The sequence below is a fragment of the Pholcus phalangioides genome, unplaced genomic scaffold (genome assembly GCF_987345545.1).
Source record: "Pholcus phalangioides strain wild (caught in Gottingen) unplaced genomic scaffold, Ppha-v1.0 ptg000007l_1, whole genome shotgun sequence".
In the NCBI taxonomy this organism is placed as follows: Eukaryota; Metazoa; Arthropoda; class Arachnida; order Araneae; family Pholcidae; genus Pholcus; species Pholcus phalangioides.
In genome coordinates this window covers 54,182,412-54,204,663 of record NW_028301600.1, presented here as the reverse complement: position 1 = coordinate 54,204,663, position 22,252 = coordinate 54,182,412, and the positions used below count along the sequence as shown (strand labels likewise).

The 22,252-nt window shown below is 36.1% G+C and overlaps 1 protein-coding gene across 1 annotated transcript; it reads right to left on the bottom strand.

Annotated features, from left to right (window-relative positions):
• Nucleotides 1-10,958: 10,958 nt before the first annotated feature.
• LOC149085496 (uncharacterized) lies at nt 10,959-11,725 on the bottom strand. Its single transcript, XM_089233916.1, has 2 exons — nt 11,413-11,725; nt 10,959-11,245 (listed from the first exon to the last, which is right to left on the bottom strand). The coding sequence occupies exons 1-2, from the start codon at nt 11,723-11,725 to the stop codon at nt 10,959-10,961; spliced, it is 600 nt and encodes a 199-aa protein (XP_089090042.1).
• Nucleotides 11,726-22,252: the final 10,527 nt, after the last annotated feature.

Here is a 22,252-nt window from a genome sequence, read left to right as displayed (position 1 = left end):
AATCATTGACATTTACAGAGTTTTTATCATAAACACTTGCTGTGACACCGTGAGAAAATTTTGTAACTTCTCTTTTCAGATTCATCATAGCTGAAAAAGATGCAGCATCCTTTTTATTGATAATCAATTCAAAACCTTCAGAGACTCTAATTTGAACGTATTTCTCAGTTTTATCGAGTGAAAATTCAACTGCATTTGTACCTGTAATCAACTTGATATTCTCATTTAAACCCGAAAAAAATGATAAATGAGAAAACTCATCTTTGACTGGTTTAACTGGAATCATATAGTTCGGGATATCAAAACTTCGTTTATCTACTAGTGTAAAGTATTGTTTACTTAAGTCCCTTTTACTAGGTGACCATGAAAACGTATTGTGTGTTGTCGAAGTTAGAACTTTATCCTCCTGAGGTAAACCCAAAATAGCCATCAACTCAGATGCGTTTCTATCAAATTTAATTTCGTATTCAGTAGGAATAATAATTGTTACTTCTTTTTTTTTCTTTTTCACATTAAATGATATCATATTAGTATTAGCGGTGTGTAATATATTTTTATTAATATTCTCACTAAGTGTAGCAGTGTCATCTCCGGATAAAAATATTTTATATTCTCTAATGCCTGTATCATCAATCTGTTCAAAAAATGTTACTTGATATTTGGAGTTATCATCAGTAATGTTATACCATGTTTTAGGAATTATAATGTCTGTTAATGCGCATTTCCAATTTCCCTCAAGAAGCAACGGATTGAATAATTTTGTGATGAAATGACTCTGCGTATTTTCTGGAAACAAATCATTATTAGCGTTACTCGCGAGCGTTACGAAAAACTGATTCTTCATGTTTTTAAATCCGGTTCCCGTATCCATTCATTAAATTTCGAGCTGTACCCTAAAAATTTCACGTAGAATTCTTTGTTTTTACCAACTTTACGGGTTTTCAATATCTTTTCAATCTTCCAATATGCACTATCAAGCGGTTTTATAACCTTTTGTAATTCGAATTCGTTAAAGCGTCCAATAAGCGGTTCTTTTTTCAAATCAATCAAATCATAAGTTGGTGGTTGAGTTTTATACCGTGCTTTGATGAGAAAAATTTCTTGTGTCCAATTAGGTAGATAAGATTTATGGAAGACTTTCCTGGTTTTTGAAATTCTTACTTGGTCGTTTATTTTGAACTTGAATCTGACATTGTGGCTAGAGCCGTATAGTCTTTCAAAAATTTCTGAATGGTGAATTTTCTTAATTTTTGATGGGGCAAAACCAGTACTACGGTTAACCGAATCGTTGATTGATCTAACTAGCGCAGGTAAAAAGTGAATGTATTTATATTTCGAGGTGTGAGTGAATAGCCTATATATCTTGTCTTTAATTTGACGGATTTTTCGTTCAGCTAGCGCAGCTTTAAAAACTGATTGTGTTGAGTAATGTTCGATATTATTATCCCGAAAGAAAGTCTGTAGTTTTCTGTTGAAAAACTCGGAACCGCGATCGGTATGGAGTTTTTTACACTTTTCTTGTTTGAAAAGCGCTTTGAAAGCATGCAAAACTTGGTCCTGTGATTTGTTTTTGAGGGGGTGAACGAAAAGTTTCCTTCGAAACACATCAACAACAACTAACAAATATTTTACCCCTTTATTGTATCGTGAATATTTCTTCATGTCCATCAAATCGGCTTGCCACAACTCATTAGGCCCTAAAGCTATTGTGGGTCGAGTTGGAAATTTGTATCTGACAGGTTTATGAAGCGTATAAGTGTCCTGACGCATTAGCCAATCTTTCGCTAACCGCTCAGAAATATTCGCTTTTTTTGCTAACTTCTTCACACCACCAAAAGAAGCAGGATTTTCCAAATCGTAGTAAATATCCCCTAATAATTCAGCCATTGAGCACCAGGTTCGTGCGTTCTACTTCGTTTACGTGCACTTCTCTTAGGTTCTTTTTTTTTAAATGGTACTCGCACTGGAGTGAAGTAGCCTTCAGGTAAATTCACCGAACTTATATTGCGTTCATCCGGAGAACTTTTCTTCTTTGGTGTTAGCAGACTTTCCTGGGCCAGTGAAGGAGAGTCTTGTGCAAAAGTTCTTTTAACCATATCATTTTGTATCCATTCGAATGGTATTCCAGTTTTAATCAATTTCATAAAAAACAATGGAAAAGCACTGGGGATTTCAGCTGATCTTCTATTTCTGAGTATAAAACTGAATATATCGATGATATGCGTACCTGGCAAAGATTTCCCGTCTATTAATAATTGTCCTTGTTCATTCCAGGATAGGTTAGCTTGCATCATTTTATCTATAAGTGGAAGAACATACTTCCTTGTTGTTTGTGGAATTGAAAGATATATCTGCTTAATTATCGGATCTTCGTCCACTTTTTTAGGTGATTCGATAACTGTTTCAGTTACATCAATCGATTCCTCAGGTTTTTGGATTGAAACTCTGACAGGGTCGTACGGAGTATGAACCAGTTTTTTGTATTTAGAAACGAGATTATTAAGTATTTTCACTTTGACGTCATCAGACATGTTGTTGGTATTCAAAAGATTTCCGATCTCATTTTCGGTTTGTGACTCCTCAGATATTCTCATTCGCCGAGGTAACAAATATTCTTCTGGAACTAAGGCCATTTTTTTAGCCATTTTTAACGCTGGAAAAGACTGCCTATTGCGCTGATCACAGAAGGAATAAGATATGGTAGAAACGCTCCACCTGTTTGATTAGATAATATCCGTTTCTTGACGTGGTTTGAGACCTTCTTGTCAGCAAGCTTTCTAATCACTGTCTTATATTTCTTAAGTTTAGAAACATTACAGTTCAGGTCCTTGTTATGTAGGGCATTATAGCATACTTCACATATAGAATGCAATTGGGATGGACTAACATTTTTCAGAACAGCACGACGTTGAAGTGGGGTTGCTTTTTGTAAGAAAGCAAGCATATGGTAATTTTTACGTATTGACTTCATTTTGTTGGAACAAAAACACAGTAGACACCTTCTGCGTCCGAGAAACACGAATCTCTCAAACGAAGCGCTTTGTTGCTTAACGGATGACAATCAACCAGCAAATAAGCATACGGTTTCTCAGTGCTTTTTTTATAAGCATCGATGAAGTATTTCGACTGACCCGGGAACATCTGACGAGCCAAACACTGAATTTGACTGCAATCCCTGTTGTTCCCAAATAAAATAAGATAATGAGTATTAAGGGAAATATTTCGAAAAATTTTATTTTTAGGAAACAGATTTTGAGTTAAAAGTATAACACTTTTATTGCCGTGATGAGATGTTACTGTAAATAAACGTGATACTTCATCATTTAAAGATTCTAATAAATCATCAAGAACCACGACATCATAAAAATCATCAAATGCTTCAGGTATGCCTTGGTAAAAATCTATTTTTGATTCTTCTATAAACCATGGCTGGAACATTGAATAACACCATAAGATATTGTTAATATCTCTCCCATAAAGATTACACTTTAATAACTTTCTGACTAAAGTTGTTTTGCCACTTAATGTGGGTCCAACAACTAGTGTAGTGGATGGGAAACGAAAATGATAAAGATCATTCATCACTACATCTTGACTGGCAAAGTTTTGAGAATTCATCTCTATTCAACTGCACACCGACAAAATATGGAGCTAGCTTCCCTTGATTGTTTTTAAAGAAATGTCTGATATCAAAAACACTTTTATTATCCTTTAAGCAAACATGAAAAAAGTAACTTCTTCCAAGATAAACCGATTCAAAACAAGATGAATTAGTGAGATTGGGCGTTAAAGCTTCTTTATCATGATTAGTGGTAAACAATATCAAGAGGAAAAAAAATAGCAGGCAGATAATGCTTATTACATAAAAAGAAATAAATCTTGTATGCCGGTTTTGAAAAGAGAGCATCGTTTTAAATAGCAACCTTGAATGCCGCGTGACAAGCTTACAATTGCGTTATCTTAAAGAAAAGTTTTCTTTTTATTCAGGTTAACAACAAAAGCAGGTATATTATAATGAGATACGGAAAAACAACCTTGAGAGGGAGAGATTTTAAGTAATCGGACTTGCGATTTTTGGGTGTGGGGGTTTTCGTGTTTTATTTGAAGCCAGAACGGGACAATTTTTGTGAGGGTGCAGCCAGAACGGGACAATTTTTGGTGCGGTGCAGCCAGAACGACCCAAAACACCATTCACAATGGTTTTACACTTCTTTAATGCTGCCAGTATATAAGTTTATTCCTTTATAATGGCTTGTCATTTTTTCAATCCTCCCAGTAATTGAAGGAAAAGAAAACCCGGGCAGCACCGCGGCCGGGTATTATAGGTAGTAACTTATAAATCGAAACTTTTCGTCTTGCAATAAAACAGAACAGTTCCATATTTCTCAGTGAAATAATTACCGAGTTATATTGCAAATTCACACACTTAACACGCTGTTAGAGGGACATCTCAGAAGAAAGAGAAGTTTGATACTGATGTATTTGTGCTATACTTATAAAACCAGGGCCACACTCGTGTCAAGACTGGCACAATACGTTCCAAGTTTGGTCATGATAAAGCAGTGTGGCCGCTCCACCATTAGCGAAGATCGTCAAATGTTGGAAGCTGGAAGGTTGTTCAAACAGAAAAACTAGTACCTTCAAGCCTCCAACCTAAGTTAAAGAAGCTGCCTTTTTTTCTGATCTTCCAATCCATCTGGTCGCACATTGGTCGAAGAACGCCAGCAGTCACAACATAGAGACGGCCGTATTCACCGACAGAGTTGAACTGCAATCGCAGGTTAAAGGATTCGAGATCGAAACGGATCAGTTAAATTCGGGATTTTATCAAATCCATGTCGATCTCTAATCCTCTAACCTGCAATTGCAATTAAACTCTGTCGGTGAATGCGGACGTTAGTGTTCTGGAAGCAAATATTCACCAAGGAACATTGGACCAAGCTGGGCCAGTGTGTAGCCAGCCTATGCAGATGCTGCTTCTTTGCATCAGGGAAAGGCAAATACTGTAAACAAATATTTGCGAATAACTATTGGGCCAGGCTTGACATGAGTGTGACAATGTCTTTAGCCGTTCCATTTGCGTGTGACTCTTACGCAGACTTTAAGACTTAAAGACTTTAAACTCTAAAATAATTTGCACGTATTTTATGGTATGAATGTATTTAAATTTCTAACAAACGAAATCTTTGCTCAACATTATTTATCTCATTGCTGGATCACTAAAGCAGTAATTCTTCTACCAAAATACTTATGTTGAAAATAGTAAAAATTACGGTTTTAAAATAAACAATTATCTGCGAATATTTCCTTTAGAAATATTCAGCAGTTCTATTTGATTGCAAGACAAAAAGTTTCTAATTGTAAGTTGTAGGAACAAGTGGCCATATGAAAAAATAAAATCAGTGTTCAATTGATATACAGCCTCTTGTAAATGTTTTAGATTCACACGTTATTAGAAAAATTTTGTAACTGGAAACATGTCAGTATCGCCAACAGTAAAAAAAATGTGAGGGTGTATATATGGATTTCAATTTCCACCTGTATATGTGTATTGATTTTATCTTAACATAAATTATACAGGGGATTACTTAGTTTCCCTTACCGCATTTTACTAGTGAACCGTTGTTCTTAGAGGCATACTTCCAATTAGAAAAATTATCCAAATAACGTGTAGAACTCAGATACGTCATTCATGTTGCAAGGGGTTGTATAGTTATTAAAAGAAAAATATAAACTTTTTATACGGGCACTCTGTCCTCAAAAACCCAATTAAAAATTTTTTTGCACTATCTCTCTTAAGGATAAAACAAAAAAATACACGATTGTAAGTATAATTCGCAGATATTTGAATTTAAAAAATCATAGGAAAGTTGGAAAAAAAACAGCATAAACTAACGGACAACGTTTCTTTCCCTAATTTATGCTGTTATAAATTATGCTGCTATTCCAACTATCCTCCGATTTTTTAAATTCAAATATCTCTGCAAATATTGCACTTAGAAACGTGTAATTTTTTTCGGCCTAAGGAGAGACAGGGTAACAACTTTCTAATTCAATGTTTGAGGACAGGATGTCTGTATAAAAATTTAATTTCCTTAATTTAATAACTAAACAACCCCTTGCAATATGAATGACGTATCTGAGTTCTATACGTTATTTTGATATTTTTTTCTAAACCGAAGTATGCCTCTAGGATCAACGGTTTGGCAGTAAAATGTGGCAAGTGGGAGTTAAGTAATCGTCCTGTAGATCTCTCGAGTTACATTAATTGAAATGTTTATATGCAAATGCTTCTAACGATCGTGATGTTTTATTGTAATGGGAAAGCGTAATGCATTTTTATGTGTATAGAATAGATTGTGGTATATATCTATATATTGGCTTATTTTTTGATTACTCGATCCTTTTTTTAACCGAACTGGCATATTAGATTTTATCAACTTTCTGCACATCCAGACTTGAAGCCAGGACGTTATGTGTATCGTGTTGAAAATGTATGCCCGGCAATTAAATGGCTATGAAAATGCATGTTATAAATAAGAGCATGATATGTTTATAGGAATGATGAATATTGTAAACAATAGTCCCAAAAAAACTGATATATACCATCAAAGTTTTTACTATTGAAAGCAATCCTCTGTCCTTTTGTAATTATTATTAATTTGATCCATGCTTTTGATTTGATTAAAACCTTTTGAATAACAGAAATAATTGTGTATCGTGAAATCCCACTGTGTTTTTTTTAAAAAAGAGTATATTAATGTAAATTCAACTGTATAAAATTTGAAATTTTCATGGTTCAATGAGATGAATATTTTATTTCAAGACATGGATACTATGCTACGTATTAGAAAAAAAGAGCAATTCATTTTCAATTTCAAATTTAAATGGAAATCTTAAGCGCATACATATGCATGCCTATAAAAATTCCGTTTCGCAAACCTGGACCTTGTGAGCATTGTAAAAGATTTTATGAGGACTAAATGTGTGAGCTTCAGTGCTAAAGAGTTTAGCTATGCGAGCTTTACTGGTATTTTTTGTGGAAAAAAATAAAATATCTCAATGTTGTGAAATGCGATTTCTTTTCTTTTTTCCTGTATCCAAACGTACTTGTACATGTATTTGAGAAATGATGCGCTTCACATAAACAGTACGTCGCTGAAACTACACATTACATTTGCATAAGAATAACTCCACTATATAGAATTAAAATATCAAAGGAACCACAAGGAAGTTCCAAGGTGGCTTCGTGAAAATAACATTTCCACTTCGATTCCATTTTGCAAAACCTACTCATTTATACAGCAAATAATATTAAAAAAGACCACCGATATTTAAATCACTGGCTGTTGCTAACAGTTAACGACTTCAATATCAGCAAATGCTTTTTTATATGCGTTTCCTTTTTTTTCATTTACTTACTATCATCTCAAAGTGATCAACAAAAAACTTCACTTTGTCCTATCAATCATTCGAAATGCTACCATACGCTCTACATCATTGGGTCTGAAAATTTGAATTTGTATCTAAATTGCGTTTTCATAAATATTTATAAAAAAGGCAGAATATATAGTGCATTCGGGTATTATGAAATAGACGGGTAATAAGAAATACATATATACTGGGGTTTCTCCACTTTCAGATATGGCCGTTAAATGGAATAGTGATGAAGTATTAAGCGATTATGTTTTTTCGGCCCGAAATATATTGAAAAATTGAATTTTCTGGATGTTATGCCGAAACGAATATTTGGAAAGAAAAGTTTCTTCACTTTAGTGAAAAAAATCACTTTTCTTTCCGAATATTCTTCGGCATAATATCCAGAAAATTCAATTTCTCAGTGATAAAGTACTTCAAAATGACCCCATGACCGATTGTCAGTGTCGCTCGGTTATAACCATTACCACGGCTGCTATAGGAGAACATTTGCTTTTCTACTTCCTAAAATTCACTCAGGCAAGTTTACAAAGGCGTTTATTAATATCATTGGGAATGTGCCCATTAATTTGAAACTAAGCACAATGTACATCACAAGAAGTTTATTTTATTGTGCTGTGCTAATTTTTTGCTTGAATCTTACCAATCTTACTTCACCATCTTATCGACGGTGTGACGGCTAATATGGAAGACTAAGTATTATCTGAGTTGGACTAGAATATCTCTTCAAAATGTAAAAGTTTAGTAAGATAAAAGAGGAAAGGTCTAGAAAAATAATGTGTGTCCTGTTCTCTGCGGCCCACCTTGATAGTTTTGGGGCAGATTACGAATGTGACTTATTGTGACTTTTGTAAATAGACTATGACACTCATCGCATCATCAACTACAAGAAACATACGATGAAATTTTAATTTTTCATTGTCATAGACTCATTCCACATTACCCCACGGAAATGATTTTTTAATGAATTTTTTTAATAATTATAATATTTATTTTTAAATACGGTACACTTGTCAGTGCAAAGACATAAGTCAAATTTTATAGAAAAAGAGGTTTCAGGTTTCTCTACCATGTTTCAAATTGGAATAATTGAAAAAAATAAATGTGGTATTCCATATTACCCGAATGTGTTCTATACCAATGATTCTCACATCTTTAAAATTCTTAATTTACACGAGCATTTCTGTGAAGGGTGTCCAATAAATTCGTAAATAGTTTAAAAATTCATAAAAATTCAAGAAATTGGTATATTTGAATGAGGTTTGCGAAAAAGTTATTCCCGCACGAGGGGGAATACTTTTCCGTGTGGAAAAAAAAAATTAATTTCAAATTTTTATCGATAGAAGGTTGCTTCATGAAAACAAATTACTGGAAATATGTAAATCAGAGTCTTATATAATTCAGGGTGTTCAGCTTCTAGCTCATTACCGAACATTCCTATTACTGGCGCTGAAGGTTTTCATCGTGATGTTAATATATTGGAGGAGATTAAGCACTATTGGTGAAGTTGTTTTACACACAACCAGTTGTTTTGAAGTTGTTACGAACTTTTCTGACACAGAAGAGAATGAAAAAAGAGAAGTTCAGATCCAATCAATCTTGTTGGATTGGCGTAAAGCACCCTCTATCGACGAAAATTTAAACTAATTTTTTTTCGTACTAAAAATATCCCTGTTCGTCAGAGTAATTTTTTCGCAAGCCGCATTCAAATATACCCATCCTTCAATTTTTCATGAATTTTTAAACTACTTATGAATATATGACCCACCTTGTGGTATTACACACACATATACATGTTTTTTTTTGTTTTTTAATATTCAACGCTATCAAAAAATACTACACTATTTTACTCTGCCAAACACACATACATGTACGAACTTTCCTTTCTTCTTCCCAACGCCTCAGAAAGGCTATTTGTAAGTCGTCAGACCGCGTCATTAGGCTGGGAAACGACGAAATAAATTAAATTCTGCTCTGCTATTCAACAGATACAGTGAATCCTCGCTAATCGAAAAACTGGAATTATCTGAAATACAATAAATAATGCTTTAAATGCTGGTTTTATTTTAAAAAACAAAAGATAAGCAAAAAAGCAGTACTAGCATAATTACTGTATTTTTACTCTTTAAGAAGGTATAGATGCCATACAATGTGTTTCATAAAATGAAGAATGTGAAAAGGGTGTGCAGATGAGAGATGATTGAGAAGAGTTGGGGATGGGATCGATGACGAACGGCGCTGTAACACTGATAGCGTTCAACTGCCTTTCCAATGATTTTACATAAGCAATTAGGGAACAATGCCATTATCCACCATTATGAAGAAAACGGTCAAGCTTGCCCCTCTTTCTCTGCGGACCTCCCCATCTAATACGAAATTTTAGATTGCATTCGAAATTTCGGATGAATGACGACTCTATGTCATGGTTTTGAAAATCAATTGAATAAAAAAAGTATATAGGCTACTAAGGTCTATCGAGGATGATCCTAGACAAAGCAATATGATGTATTTCATTTTGTGGACATTCAATCAATGTCAACCTCTTATGAGTAGTAATATCCACTTTTTGAAAACGACTATTTCCAAATATAAAAGCTGAAGCCAAGTCTCGAGATTCTTTAGCCGTAAAAAGTTGTGCTATCTAATGTAAAGCCAAGTCTAATGCTGTTATTAACTGTGGCACTTCGATTCACAAATTACCCCAAGATTGTACACTTTTAGTTGAAGAACATTTTGGGACTTGGCAATTACGCAGCACATATTACATCTTACTATGTTATGTAAAATTAAGTCAACGCTAAAAGTACAGATATCCTTACATAAACTGCATTTGATAGAATTTGATTAACGGCATGAGTAATAAAACTTAACCACGGCCGACACATTCTCGTGCTGCGTAATTGACAAGTCCCAAAATGTTCTTCAACTAAAGGTGTACAGGCTTGGGGTGATTTGTGAATCGAAGTGCCACAGTTAATAACAACATTAGACTTGGCTTTACATCAGATATCACAACTTTTTACGGATAAAGAATCTCGAGACTTGGCTTCAGTTTTTACATGAAATGTTTTTGATGGGGTTTCACTTCTTTTTGCAAGTACCGTAGTCCTCTTTTTTGACGTTGCGTACTTTTTGGACACCGTTTTATTTATTTTTTAAATTATATTTTGTACATTGTTTCACCAAACAATATAAAGTACACGAGTTGAAAAGCCTTCTCACTATGGTGACTGTGTCGCGGTAGAGAGAAGGGTGGTCGATGATGTTGACAAATATATTGAAATCTCCCTGCGAACATAATAAAGTATTTATTTGAACAATTACTACGACGAAGACAAAAAAAGGTAATTATATATCGAGAACATACGAGCGAGCTGCCGCTGGCCGTGTCAGCCACTTGGCTTCGTATCAAACCTCTCTAGCTCTATTATACAGGTCATTCGGCTCTCCGAGCCGAAACATGCTTTATAGCAATAATACACTAGATCTCCACAGTACTCCCCCCTAAGACCGTAAGCCGGTCAGGCTGGAGGAAATCGAAATCTTACAGTTTGACCAGAACGAGTTGTCACAGTTCGTGGAGGATCAATTTTTGTTTTGTCCGATGTGGAACAGTCTGTCTCTCTCGCAAGTTCTTCTGAAGTAGTGAGGACGAAGACCGGCTTGAGACGATCGATTGACACAGTTTGAGATTTGCCATTGACGTCCAAGGTGTAGAACTTGTCCCTACGTGCAACCTTGAACGGTCCGTTGTAAGGTGCCTGAAGAGGTCGGCGAACAGCGTCAACTCGAACGAAGACATGGGTAGCTGTTGACAACGTCTTATGAAATAAGATGTTGTGTCGACCATCGGATGACTTGCTGAGACAGGTTTGAGGTTCTGCATGTGTTCTCGGAGATGAACCAAAAATTGGTCAGTTTGTGGACAGATCTTGGAAAAGTGCAAGAATTCCCCTGGTAAACGTAGCGTCTCACCATAGACGAGTTCTGCGGGACTGGCTCCAACATCTTCCTTGAGGCTGCAGCAGATTCCAAGTAAGACGGATGGCAATGCTTTTGTCCAGCTAGTGGACAACCAGCTGTGGAATCGTTCAACCATCCCGTTAGCAGCTGGATGGTATGCAGTGGTTCTTGTTCTCTCTGTGCCCAGTAGACCAGTGAAAGAACGGAACAACTCAGATTCAAATTGTGCACCACGGTCAGTAGTAACAACCTCCGGGACACCGAATCTTGAAATCCATCCCGCAAAGAAAACTTCAGAAACAGATTCAGCAGTTTGATTAACCATAGGAAACACCTCGGGTCACCGAGTAAATCCGTCAACGCATGTGAGACAGTACGTGCAGCCTTGTGAAGGTGGCAAAGAACCAACGATGTCAATATGGACGTTCCTGAACCGAGATTTGGGTAATGGGAAATGTCCGAGTGGGGACTTGACATGTCCGCTGACAAGTCATGCAAGATTCAGCAAAATGCATGCAGTCTTTTTCCAAAGATGGCCATATGAATCTGCTTTTCACCAACTTTGTTGTAGCACGACCACTTGGGTGTGACAGCGAGTGCATAGAGTCGAAAACGGCTTTTCGTAAGCTTTCTGGTACAAGAGGTCGAATAACACCAGTTGAGACGTCACATTGAAGATCAGGGCCATCAGAAGAAAGAGCAAACGGTTTCACGTCTAGTCCGGAACTGTCAAGCTGTAAGGAATGCAAACTTTCCCCACGTTGTTGTTCCTGTGCCATCAGGTGATAGTCAATATTGCCGGGCATTTCTATGCCTGCCAAGCGAGAAAATGCATCGGCAACCGTGTTTTGCTCACCAGAAACGTGCTGTATGTTAGTGGAAAATTGAGATATGTATTGGAGTTGCCGTAGCTGCCTGGAAGAGCACTTGTCTGTCTTCTGGCAGAAGACATAGGTCAGAGGCTTATGGTCACAGAAAATGGTGAACTGCCTGCCCTCCAAGAAATGACGGAAATGTCGAACAGTAGAATAGATTCCCAGCAATTCTCGGTCGTAAACACTGTAGTTCTTTTCTGTTGCAGTAAGCTTGCGAGAAAAGAAAACAATGGGCTCAACGGAAGTGGAGTGCTTTTGATTCAGTACCGCTCCAAGACTTGTGTTGGTCTGAGGCATCGGTCATAAGAACCAGTTCGGCGTCTTTCTTAGGGTAAGCCAATATTGCAGCATTAGTGATCATGTCCTTACAAGTCTGAAAAACCATTTCAGTTGCAGGAGTCCAAGCAATAGAGTCTTGTCTTTTTTCTTCTTACTTTTCACCAGGTCGTGGAGTGCAGATTGCTTTTCGGCTGCTTGGTCCAAAAACCTATGGTAAAAATTTATGAGAGCCAAGAAGCGTCTCAAGTCGTACACGGTGGTAGGCTTCGGATACTCGGTGATAGCACTGACCTTGTCAGGTAATGGTGATATACCTCTCGAAGATATGAGGTAACCAAGGAAAGACAATTCGGTTTGGCCAAATACACATTTACTGACGCTGAGAACGACGCGATACTTGTTTAGACGTTCAAAAATTTTGCGCAAGTTCTGCAAATGCGTGGTTTCGTCTTCACTAGCGACTAGAATGTCGCCAAGGTAAACGTAGCAATTGAGACCACGAACGACTTCATCTATAAATCGTTGGAAAGTCTGGCTTGCATTTCTTAAACCGAAGGTCATGCGAGTATATTCAAAGAGTTCTAACGGAGTGATGACAGCTGTTTTTTGAACATCCTTTTCGTTGACAGGAATTTGATTGTACGCTCTCACAAGGTCCAGTATGGAGAAAATTTTCTTTCCACTGAGTTCCATGCCTAAATCTTGGATGTGTGGCAGTGGGTAACGGTCTGGTATTGTAACAGCGTTGTGTGATTCTACGGAAGTCGCCACAGACACGCCAGGACCCATCTTTTTTCTTCACGAGATGAATGGGACTCGCCCAACGACTTGAAGATGGGCGAACAATACCCTGAGCCAAGAGCATTTTTATACTGCTATTACTTTTCTGGGGCTAAGACGTCTAGCTTTAGAGGCAACGGGTGGACCATCGGTGAGAATGCAGTGTGATGAGGAGTGATCAACAGGCATCTGATTGAGAGCAGTTTGCGTAATGTTTGGAAATTCTGACAGCAGCAGGTGATAGCAAGAAGTACCGCGAAAATGGTCTTCAAACCAGGAGGCTGACCAGGCAAAACATTGCCCTGTGCGTTAAGAGATGTCAATTGATCAATGAGTCGACGGTTCTTGATATCAAGTAATAACTCAAACCGTTGCATCAAATCAGCTCCCAAGATGGGGGTAGAGACATCGGCAATGACAAATGAACAAGGAAAGTATGCTTTAATAGCGGTTCCATTGGCAGCGTATAAAATGAAGTTTTCGTCGACAGCTGGTTTGCGGTCACGTATGGGATTCACGGAGAAGACGGAACATGCCGCGCCTGGTAATTTTCCATGGTAATTTTTGTTCCTCTCTTGATGCTTAATATCATCCCTATGAGTTTGTCGCCACTTCGAGGCAACACCCTGTGTATATATATGACTAAAAAGTAGGCTATAGAGAATATATATGTTATTGACTCACACACATAAATGAATAAAAAATACAGAATTATAAAACTAATCATGAGCAATAATAATTTTTATATGCATAACAAAATTCCAGCTTGAATTTTTAAGCTTTCTGTGTCCTAGTTAAAACCTGCCTCTAAATAAAAATTGTGGTTTACAAAAGAAGTTTAACAAATTTATATTAAGGTAGATTACACATGGGCAAAACTTAGACCTCTTTTAACCGTCTACAAAAGATTCAAGAACTTCCGCTATTCGTTTAGTTTTGAATTCACACAATGTTCTCTTTTCCCTTGAGGAAACGTTAAAAGTATGAAATCTTGCGCAATCTCCAGGGAAATGAATAGAAGTAAGTTGGCAGAGTTCACAAAGTTTAATCATTAAATATTTTCATTAAGTAGTTTCATTGCAACTTATAATGAATTGGGTGGCCATGAAAAAATGTTCCACAGAGATGATCGTGCCAATATCTGTTCATGTTCATCGCAACAGTTATCACCACGAGGAACTTCTCGACACCTTACCTTATCCCAAAGGATAGAATTAATTCATCAACTTATCCTAAAAATCGATAACACTTTGGGTGGCGCAAAATGAGTTTATCTCCAAAATTGTATGACCATCATAAACAAGATCGATTATTATGTGCCAGATCTCACAAGCTCTAGACGATTGGGTAACAACTATTTTCCGCTAATGTGAGAAAGTTGAACTTGGATGACGCAGATGGTTGGAACTATTATTAGTGCGATTTAAGGCTCGAAACTCTTGAAACCTTTAGTGAAGAGAACTGAACAGCATTTGTTTTATTAGTATGAGAAAGTTTTGTTTGAATGGACCAAAATCACTTTTCTAAACTTGAGACAGAATTCTGAAGACCATTAGAATTTCCTTAGGAAGCAACCACATTCTGCCTTTTGCTAAACGGTTAGCAGAGAGTGATTATGTATTTGATCGAAACAATAAACACATATTCACATGTCTGCAGCTGTGAAAAAAAGTTGTTCGAGAATAATCACATGAAGTTGGTATGAAATAGCCAGTTCTTAAACTTGTCCCCGAGTGGCATGGTGGTAAGATGCTCATCTACCATCGTAAAGGTTGTTGTCAGGGTCCCGGGTTCGAACCCAAGGGAGGATATTGATATCTTATTGATAAGATATTTTCACTAACGAACTCGAGGCGACCACCGATAGACAGCGCCTTCACTTCCAACCCATCTCACTAATGGCAGTAAATTGCAATATAGCGATATGGCCAGAGTTGGTGTTTGGTGAAGTAGTAGTACTTGACCTTAATTCGTTATTATATGATTCGTTAATTAATTAAATCAGTGGATAATCTCGGTATGGAATATACATATTTCGAATTTTTCAATTCTCAAATAATATGAAATTTTCTGTCTAACTGAGCTTAAGATTTTGTTCTACCCTGTACTAGAAATATTTTTTAAATATTTTAATATAAACTGCTGGCAGGCATTATATATGCTAATGTTTTCCACTAGAATGCTCTTTTCTGGAAACTAAGTTTTTTGTTCGATAAGGAACATTTTTTTCGAACAACACCCATTCAAATGTGTTGAAACTGCGTGTCTCTCAAAACTATGGTGTTATATGCTTTAACACGAGGATTTTTTAATAAAATTAAAAATTTCTAGGTGTAAATTTTCTTCGAGTAAATTTTGGTGATTTTTGAAAGATTTGGATGTTGTTGAAGTTAAAATTCGAGAAAAAATAACCAACAATTACAATCCCAAAAGCTCGTGTTAAATTGTCTAAAAATATCCACAGTATTTGAGAAAAAAATCATTGCCTAACGTGAATAGAACATTTTTAAATGATCCTTAAAGGAAGGCGATTTACCAATAGGAAAGCACGGGAAGTACACCAACCCCCTTAAAGTGTTCTTGATGGATGAAACCAGAACATATTTTCATAAATTAATTGATTGTATGACTGATAGAATTTCCAACGTTATTTGTAAAAAAACGGATCAAGTGTTTAATCGTACTGTTATTGTAAGGAAAATATTTTGAAATTTTCGTTATCCTTCAAGTTAAACATGTAAAAATTGTGACGCAGATGTTAATCGATTCTGTAATCACGTCTTAGAATTTCTTTGTATTTGGTTTTCATTTTATTTTATTCATAAAAGTGCATATTGCCTATACATATTATGAGACACAATATGTTTTAGATACGCAGTATTTAGTTTATGTTTAAATTACCTTATTGTGAAGATAATAAAACGAAATGTTTGATCATTTTTCTCATATAAAACCTGAAAAATTTTTAAGCGAAAAAAGTGTCTCTTCTTCAAATTAGTTCAATTGAGCAATTTTAGAAGAGTTTCTTTTTAGTAATTTTAAACCTGTTTTTCGAACGACATATGATAGCTAATTAATAAATAATAAGAAAAAAACTGATAAACAAAAGTCATGAAATTGTAAATCTCATATTAAAAAATGAGTTTTCTTAAGCATCGTAGAGCTAGTTCTTAAGAAAAATCTAGGACATAGTTATCAACGTTGATAAAAAGTAGTATAAGTAAATTGATAAATACTACATAAATACTCTGCTATTTGTTAAAGCTCAACAAACAGAAAATATTCTATTTTGGAAAATGGGGCATTAAAATTGAAAGGAAGTTGGAGAAGATATTTTGTACACGTAAGTTCTATAACTACAACTAAAAAATATTTGTTTCACCAGAAATACTTAAAAGGGCCCATTCAACTATTACGTCAGCATCGATGGGGGCGAGGGTGTTTCGGATTTACAGACTTTTGATGACAAGGAGGAGGGGGTTTTTGAATGATGCTCACGTCATCTCAACCACGCTTTATAAAAATATAAAATATTCCTAATGGTGCCTTTACTGGGAATGCCAAAAATAAGAAAAACCTTTCCCTAGTTTCTGGATAAGTAACATTTATTCAACTCACAATCCCCCCCCCCTATTTATAAGTGCTTCATAGGCCTCCTTCTCTATTACACCTCGACAGACCCCCCCCCCCTTCCTATCTCATTTATAGAAAATAGGGGATCGGCTAAACCATTTTGTGTCCACTCAGTTACTAGACTCCCGTACATAAGCTTACGCGCTCTTCGAACGCGGGGGGAGGGGGGGGGGGAGCGTGTTTCACCAAGTGTGTGCATGCATGGTAATCGGAGGGAACTACTTGTCTACTTTCGTCCTTGCGCCTATGCTAATGAAACAATTTTTCGTGAATGCATAGCAAAATTACACACTACAGCAGTGTGAAACGGTGGCGGTCATACTTCCTATGTATATTCTCGAGGGGTTATCCAATCAGAGGCGTACGAGGATTGACCTTTGGAGGGCACACGAAAAGCTTAGAGCATAGTTTCTCAACCTTTTTTTGTCCCATCGCTCCCTTCTTCAGAAAATTTTTCTCCCATCGCCCCCTCAACGCAATCTAACCCATAGGATCCTATGTTATACCTGTAACTTCTACCGCCCCCCCCCCTGGAGCATTCCATCGCCCCCCCAGGGGGCGTTGACGCCCGCGTTGGGAATCACTGGCTTAGGGGGTGAATCGCAATGAATTTCTTGAAGAACAATTTTTAGTTCTTAGCTTTCAAATAGCATTGAAAAATAACAGAAATCGATTATAATAACATACAGTAGAGTTCGGTTACTACATATTCTGTCGGTGGTTCGAGAAGTGTATATTATAACCGACGTGTATGTTATAAGCGAGGAATTTTCTCAAGTGTAGTAATAGTATACATGTATAAAATTAGTTTTTGAGATTTCTGCGGAAAAAATAAGCTTATGCAATACGTAATTAGAATGTAATATTTCATGTACATAGTTTTCGATCGATATATGGGAAAATTTTAATAACTTATTAGAAAACATGCGATACAACAACGTCGCGAGTTCGATACCCGGTTCGTTCTTGTCAGCAAACTTTCCTGACAAAGGGGTACAACAAAAAACGGCGACTTGACCGCAGCAAAAAATTGCTACCGCAGGGAGTCCCCCATCGAGCCCCCCCCCCCATTTTTTGATTGTCGGGGGGGGGGGGCTAAGGGAGCTCGTGCCTCCTCCTGCATACGTCTCTGATCCCAATATGCATTAGGAGGTGGGGGAGCAGAGGTGACGAAATTTTACTGACGAGGGGGTTAAGTGGCCAAAAATAGCTAAAAATCTGCTGACGTAATAATTGAATGGCCCCGAAGCATCGTTGCGCTCATGAGAGAGAGAGAGACATTTTGAACTAGAAAAAATATTTAACACCTCAACACACATTGAACGGGATATTTTAATGCATTTAGGAATCATTTCCAGTTTCTTTCCTAACTATTTGTTGGTTTTACTCTCCGAATCGGAGTCTAAATTTGAATATCTAACTACTTACCGTGAATCTATAAATCAGACGATAATAAATATAGCCCATGGATATTCAGCCGGTGATGGCAATTATAGTCTCGAAATTAAAAAAGCTACGAGTTTTCTATATTTTAAAAAAACCATTTTATAACTACCACAAAATATTTAAAAATACGTTGCACCCTATGAGAGAGAGGAAAAGAGTTCATTATAAATTGAGTTAATTACGTGAAGTACCTGCATCAATATATAATAATTTCATACTATCAAAAAGCTGAGTATAAAAATAAAGCGCTATCAACTGCACGTTACCGTAAGTAATGGAACGAATCGAATACTTATAATTCAAAAAACACACAGCAATTCACTCCCGCGCATATTTGTAACAAATTGAGTAAGTTTTTGAAAAATAATTAAAAAGTGGGAATTAAAGATGTTATATTCTCTCGAATATTTGATACACCATAATGGTTGCCTGCAGCAACAGACGAGGCTTTTATAATTTAAATTATTATAATTAACATATCTTCAGTCTTAAAGAAATTTAAGTATCCTCACATTACCCCTTCTCTATTCTTCGTGATCCCGAAGTGTATATGAGATCTTACTTCGACATCTCAAACTCAAAAACAAATTGCATTTTTAATCGTATTATTCATACGAAGGAAAGATGTTACAGTAGCCTGTAGAATGGCTTTACCTCACATCAACTTTGGTCATATATCGCCATACGGCAATTTCCAACGAGTGGAGTTGGTTGGGAAATGAAAGCGCTATCTATACCGGTGGTCGTCCAGGCTCGGTAGGTAAAAAAAAATTGTTTCTGGTGTTCTTTGCACGGATTCGAACCATGACATTCATAGTGGAAGACGAGCATCTTGCCACTCGATCACGGTAAAATGGCTGGTTAATATTGTTTACTATTATCTTATAATATGGTTCATCTTGATTTCCAGAAGGAATTCAATCGGGCCCAACACGGTACACTCTTGAAGCGTTCGCATGTGATTGGGATTTGGACAATTTGTTGAACTGGATAGAATCGTGGTTGAACGGGGAATTTTTTGATTAGATATATGTGAAGAGTGGAGTCCTTCAAGGAAGTGTCCTTGTCCCCATAATTTTCACACTTTTTATCGATAAACTATATGAGGGTATCGACGGGATTGTTAGCGAATTCACAAATGACGTAAAGCTAATGGGGGTAGTCGGGAATCAAAGCTGTAGGGAGATGCCTCAGATAAACTTGAATATGATTGCAGCATGGGCTAATGAATGGAGCTTGAACTTTAGTGTTGATAAGTGCATGGTCGCTCATTTTAGTGCGAACAACCCACGTTTCACTTATGAGTTGAATGGCATTACTATCCCGGATGGAACTAGGGCCACCGATTTGGGAATTCCCATGAACGAGCGGATTAGGTTTTCTGATCATTGTTCCACGATGGTAAAAAAAAAATCGAATAGAATGCTCGATTTCATTCTTAAAAAGTTCTCCTTAAATTCTCCTAAAGTCATTCTTCGGCTTTGCCGAGGCTTATTTTGTCATGGACTGGAGTATGCGGTAAGGTTTTATAGCCCATACCTACAGAGGGACATGCATTTGGTTGAGGGGATGCAAATAAGAGCTACACGTGCTCTTGTTGGCATGCAAGTCTTGAGCTATAAAGAAAGACTTGTTTTCCTGAATATGTTCAAAGAAGAATGTTAGAAGAATGCAGGTGTCGGGGGTATATGATCGAAGTGTTTAAAAATTTGAACGGGATGGATAGGATGGACATGAATTATTAATACACCGTCAATCAATTGCTTCGATAAGGGAACACCAGAATCATTTAGTAATGGACAATTCAGGTTGTAGTGTCGCGGGGAGCCTTTTTTCAATAAGGTTGTTAATAAATGGAATAGCTCACCTTCTCGCGGGTCGTGGATTCTAACACAATTAGCATTTTTAAAAAAGAAGTACGATAACATAGTGAGATAAATCGAGAAACTATCTATACTTAGAATAAGACAACCATAATCTTTTCATGAGCAATGTATTAGTTATATAGTATTAATAATTATTCGTTTTTCTTTCTTGGTATGTATATGCTTTTATATTGGGTTGCTGTATTTTGGTTATATTTGACATCCATATTTTTATGGGCATATTTTTTCAGCCACCGCGTTTGGCATTTTTCCGGTTGTGTCCTTCATGTTTGTATTTGTATTATATATTTTTGCCGCATCCTCTTCTTTCCAGAAGTACACATATGTGTACCTAGATTTTTAACGAATTTAAATGGTTCTGATGATTCTTTTTTCAAGTTGAGATCGGAAGTACATATGTGTACTGAACTCAAATAGTCCTAGTAAATATATCGACCCAAATTATTAAATCAATTAATTTAAAAATATTAAGGGCATTTTGACATACAATAAATACAAATCGACCAAAAAAAGTTCGTTTCTAATAGTCAGTCCTGGGTCAGGTTTGAAGAGAATATACAAGAGGTGAAAAAGCAAAGAAGAAAGATTTTACACAAAAGTTACACAAAGATAGGTCTTACAGCATATTTTTGTATGGCAAATGAATATTCGCATCTTATTGCCAAAGTCAGATAGTTTTATGAAAGGCGATCGATATCAGTTAATGGCCAAAATGAACTAATCTTAGCAACTTGAAATTATAAGAAATTGAAGAAAAACAGACATGACTGATCTTTCAAATAAGATATAACTGTAACTTTCTATTAACGTTCTTCAGTAATGTTGCTGCATTTTAGTCTTCAAGACAAACTCGTATTTTTATTTCTTGTTATACTGACTAATCTTTTATTCACCTGAAATTGCCAAACTTTTATTTCGTATATTATATATACTCATGTATAATTCTATTTTATTCCGTTTAATTTCTTTCACATGGCTCTTACGTTTCTTTGCGACTTTTTTTGATGAATTGCAGCTATTGCTATGATAACCCATCCGTTTTTTCCATCGATCATTATCCATCATCAATGGAAACTAGCGTGTATAAATAAAATAATGAACATGTTACGCAAAACATTCCAATGGAATGAGTAACAATAATTTGATGAGACAATACATATTTTCTTCCACATATTTTTTACATACAATCAAAAAAATTGTTTTGCAATTAATATTGTTATCAGTATATCAACTTCTTGAGCAATCAGAAAATTTTTAACATTAATTTATGTACCGTAACACGGGGCTACTTTGCACCGTTTTTAAGAGTTTCTTAGGAAATATTCATGCTACTAGGTACAGTAAATATGTAGAATGATTTTTGAAAATAATGTTGTTATATTCCAAGATGATTTAAGAACAGGTCTGTTTCTATGAGAAGCCAGCACAATTTTTTTTTTTTAATTGGTGCAAAGTAACCCATAGGAGCGGGTTACTTTGCACCACCTTATATACTGATTATTTCTTAGTAAGACAATGTTTTGAAGCACTGTCGACCCTCTTAAAATTTATTGTGTTACCACATAGTATTGCGGGAAACTGACAGGAAATGTTTTTTTTTTTTTGGTCTTGAATGGAAAAATTATCAAAAAATTTACAAAAGTACAACTCATCTCATAAAAATCATCTAAAAAAGCAATCAATACGATTGGAATCGTCGTGTGTTTACCACCGATAGATTGTGCCTTCATTTCCCGCCAAACTCCACTGGTTAGAAATTGCCGTATGGCGATATATGACCGGAGTTGGTGTATGTGGTAAAGTAGTTTTTGAAATCAACTAGTACAGAGATACGTTATGTTTTGCAACCGATATATCGCGAATAGCGGATGCATCACCAACTCAAATATATTGGCTGACCGATAATTTCTCATGTCGGGAAAAAATTAAAATCGTTTGGAAATTTTCATTAGA

Excerpts from the sequence above, each read along its gene's own strand:
- LOC149085496 (XM_089233916.1), bottom strand. The coding sequence starts at position 11,725 with ATGGTTAATCAAACTGCTGAATCTGTTTCTGAAGTTTTCTTTGCGGGA. Across the intron at positions 11,246-11,412 it reads TCCCGCAGAACTCGTCTATG|CTACCCATGTCTTCGTTCGA; the intron begins GTGAGACGCTAC and ends CGTTGTCAACAG.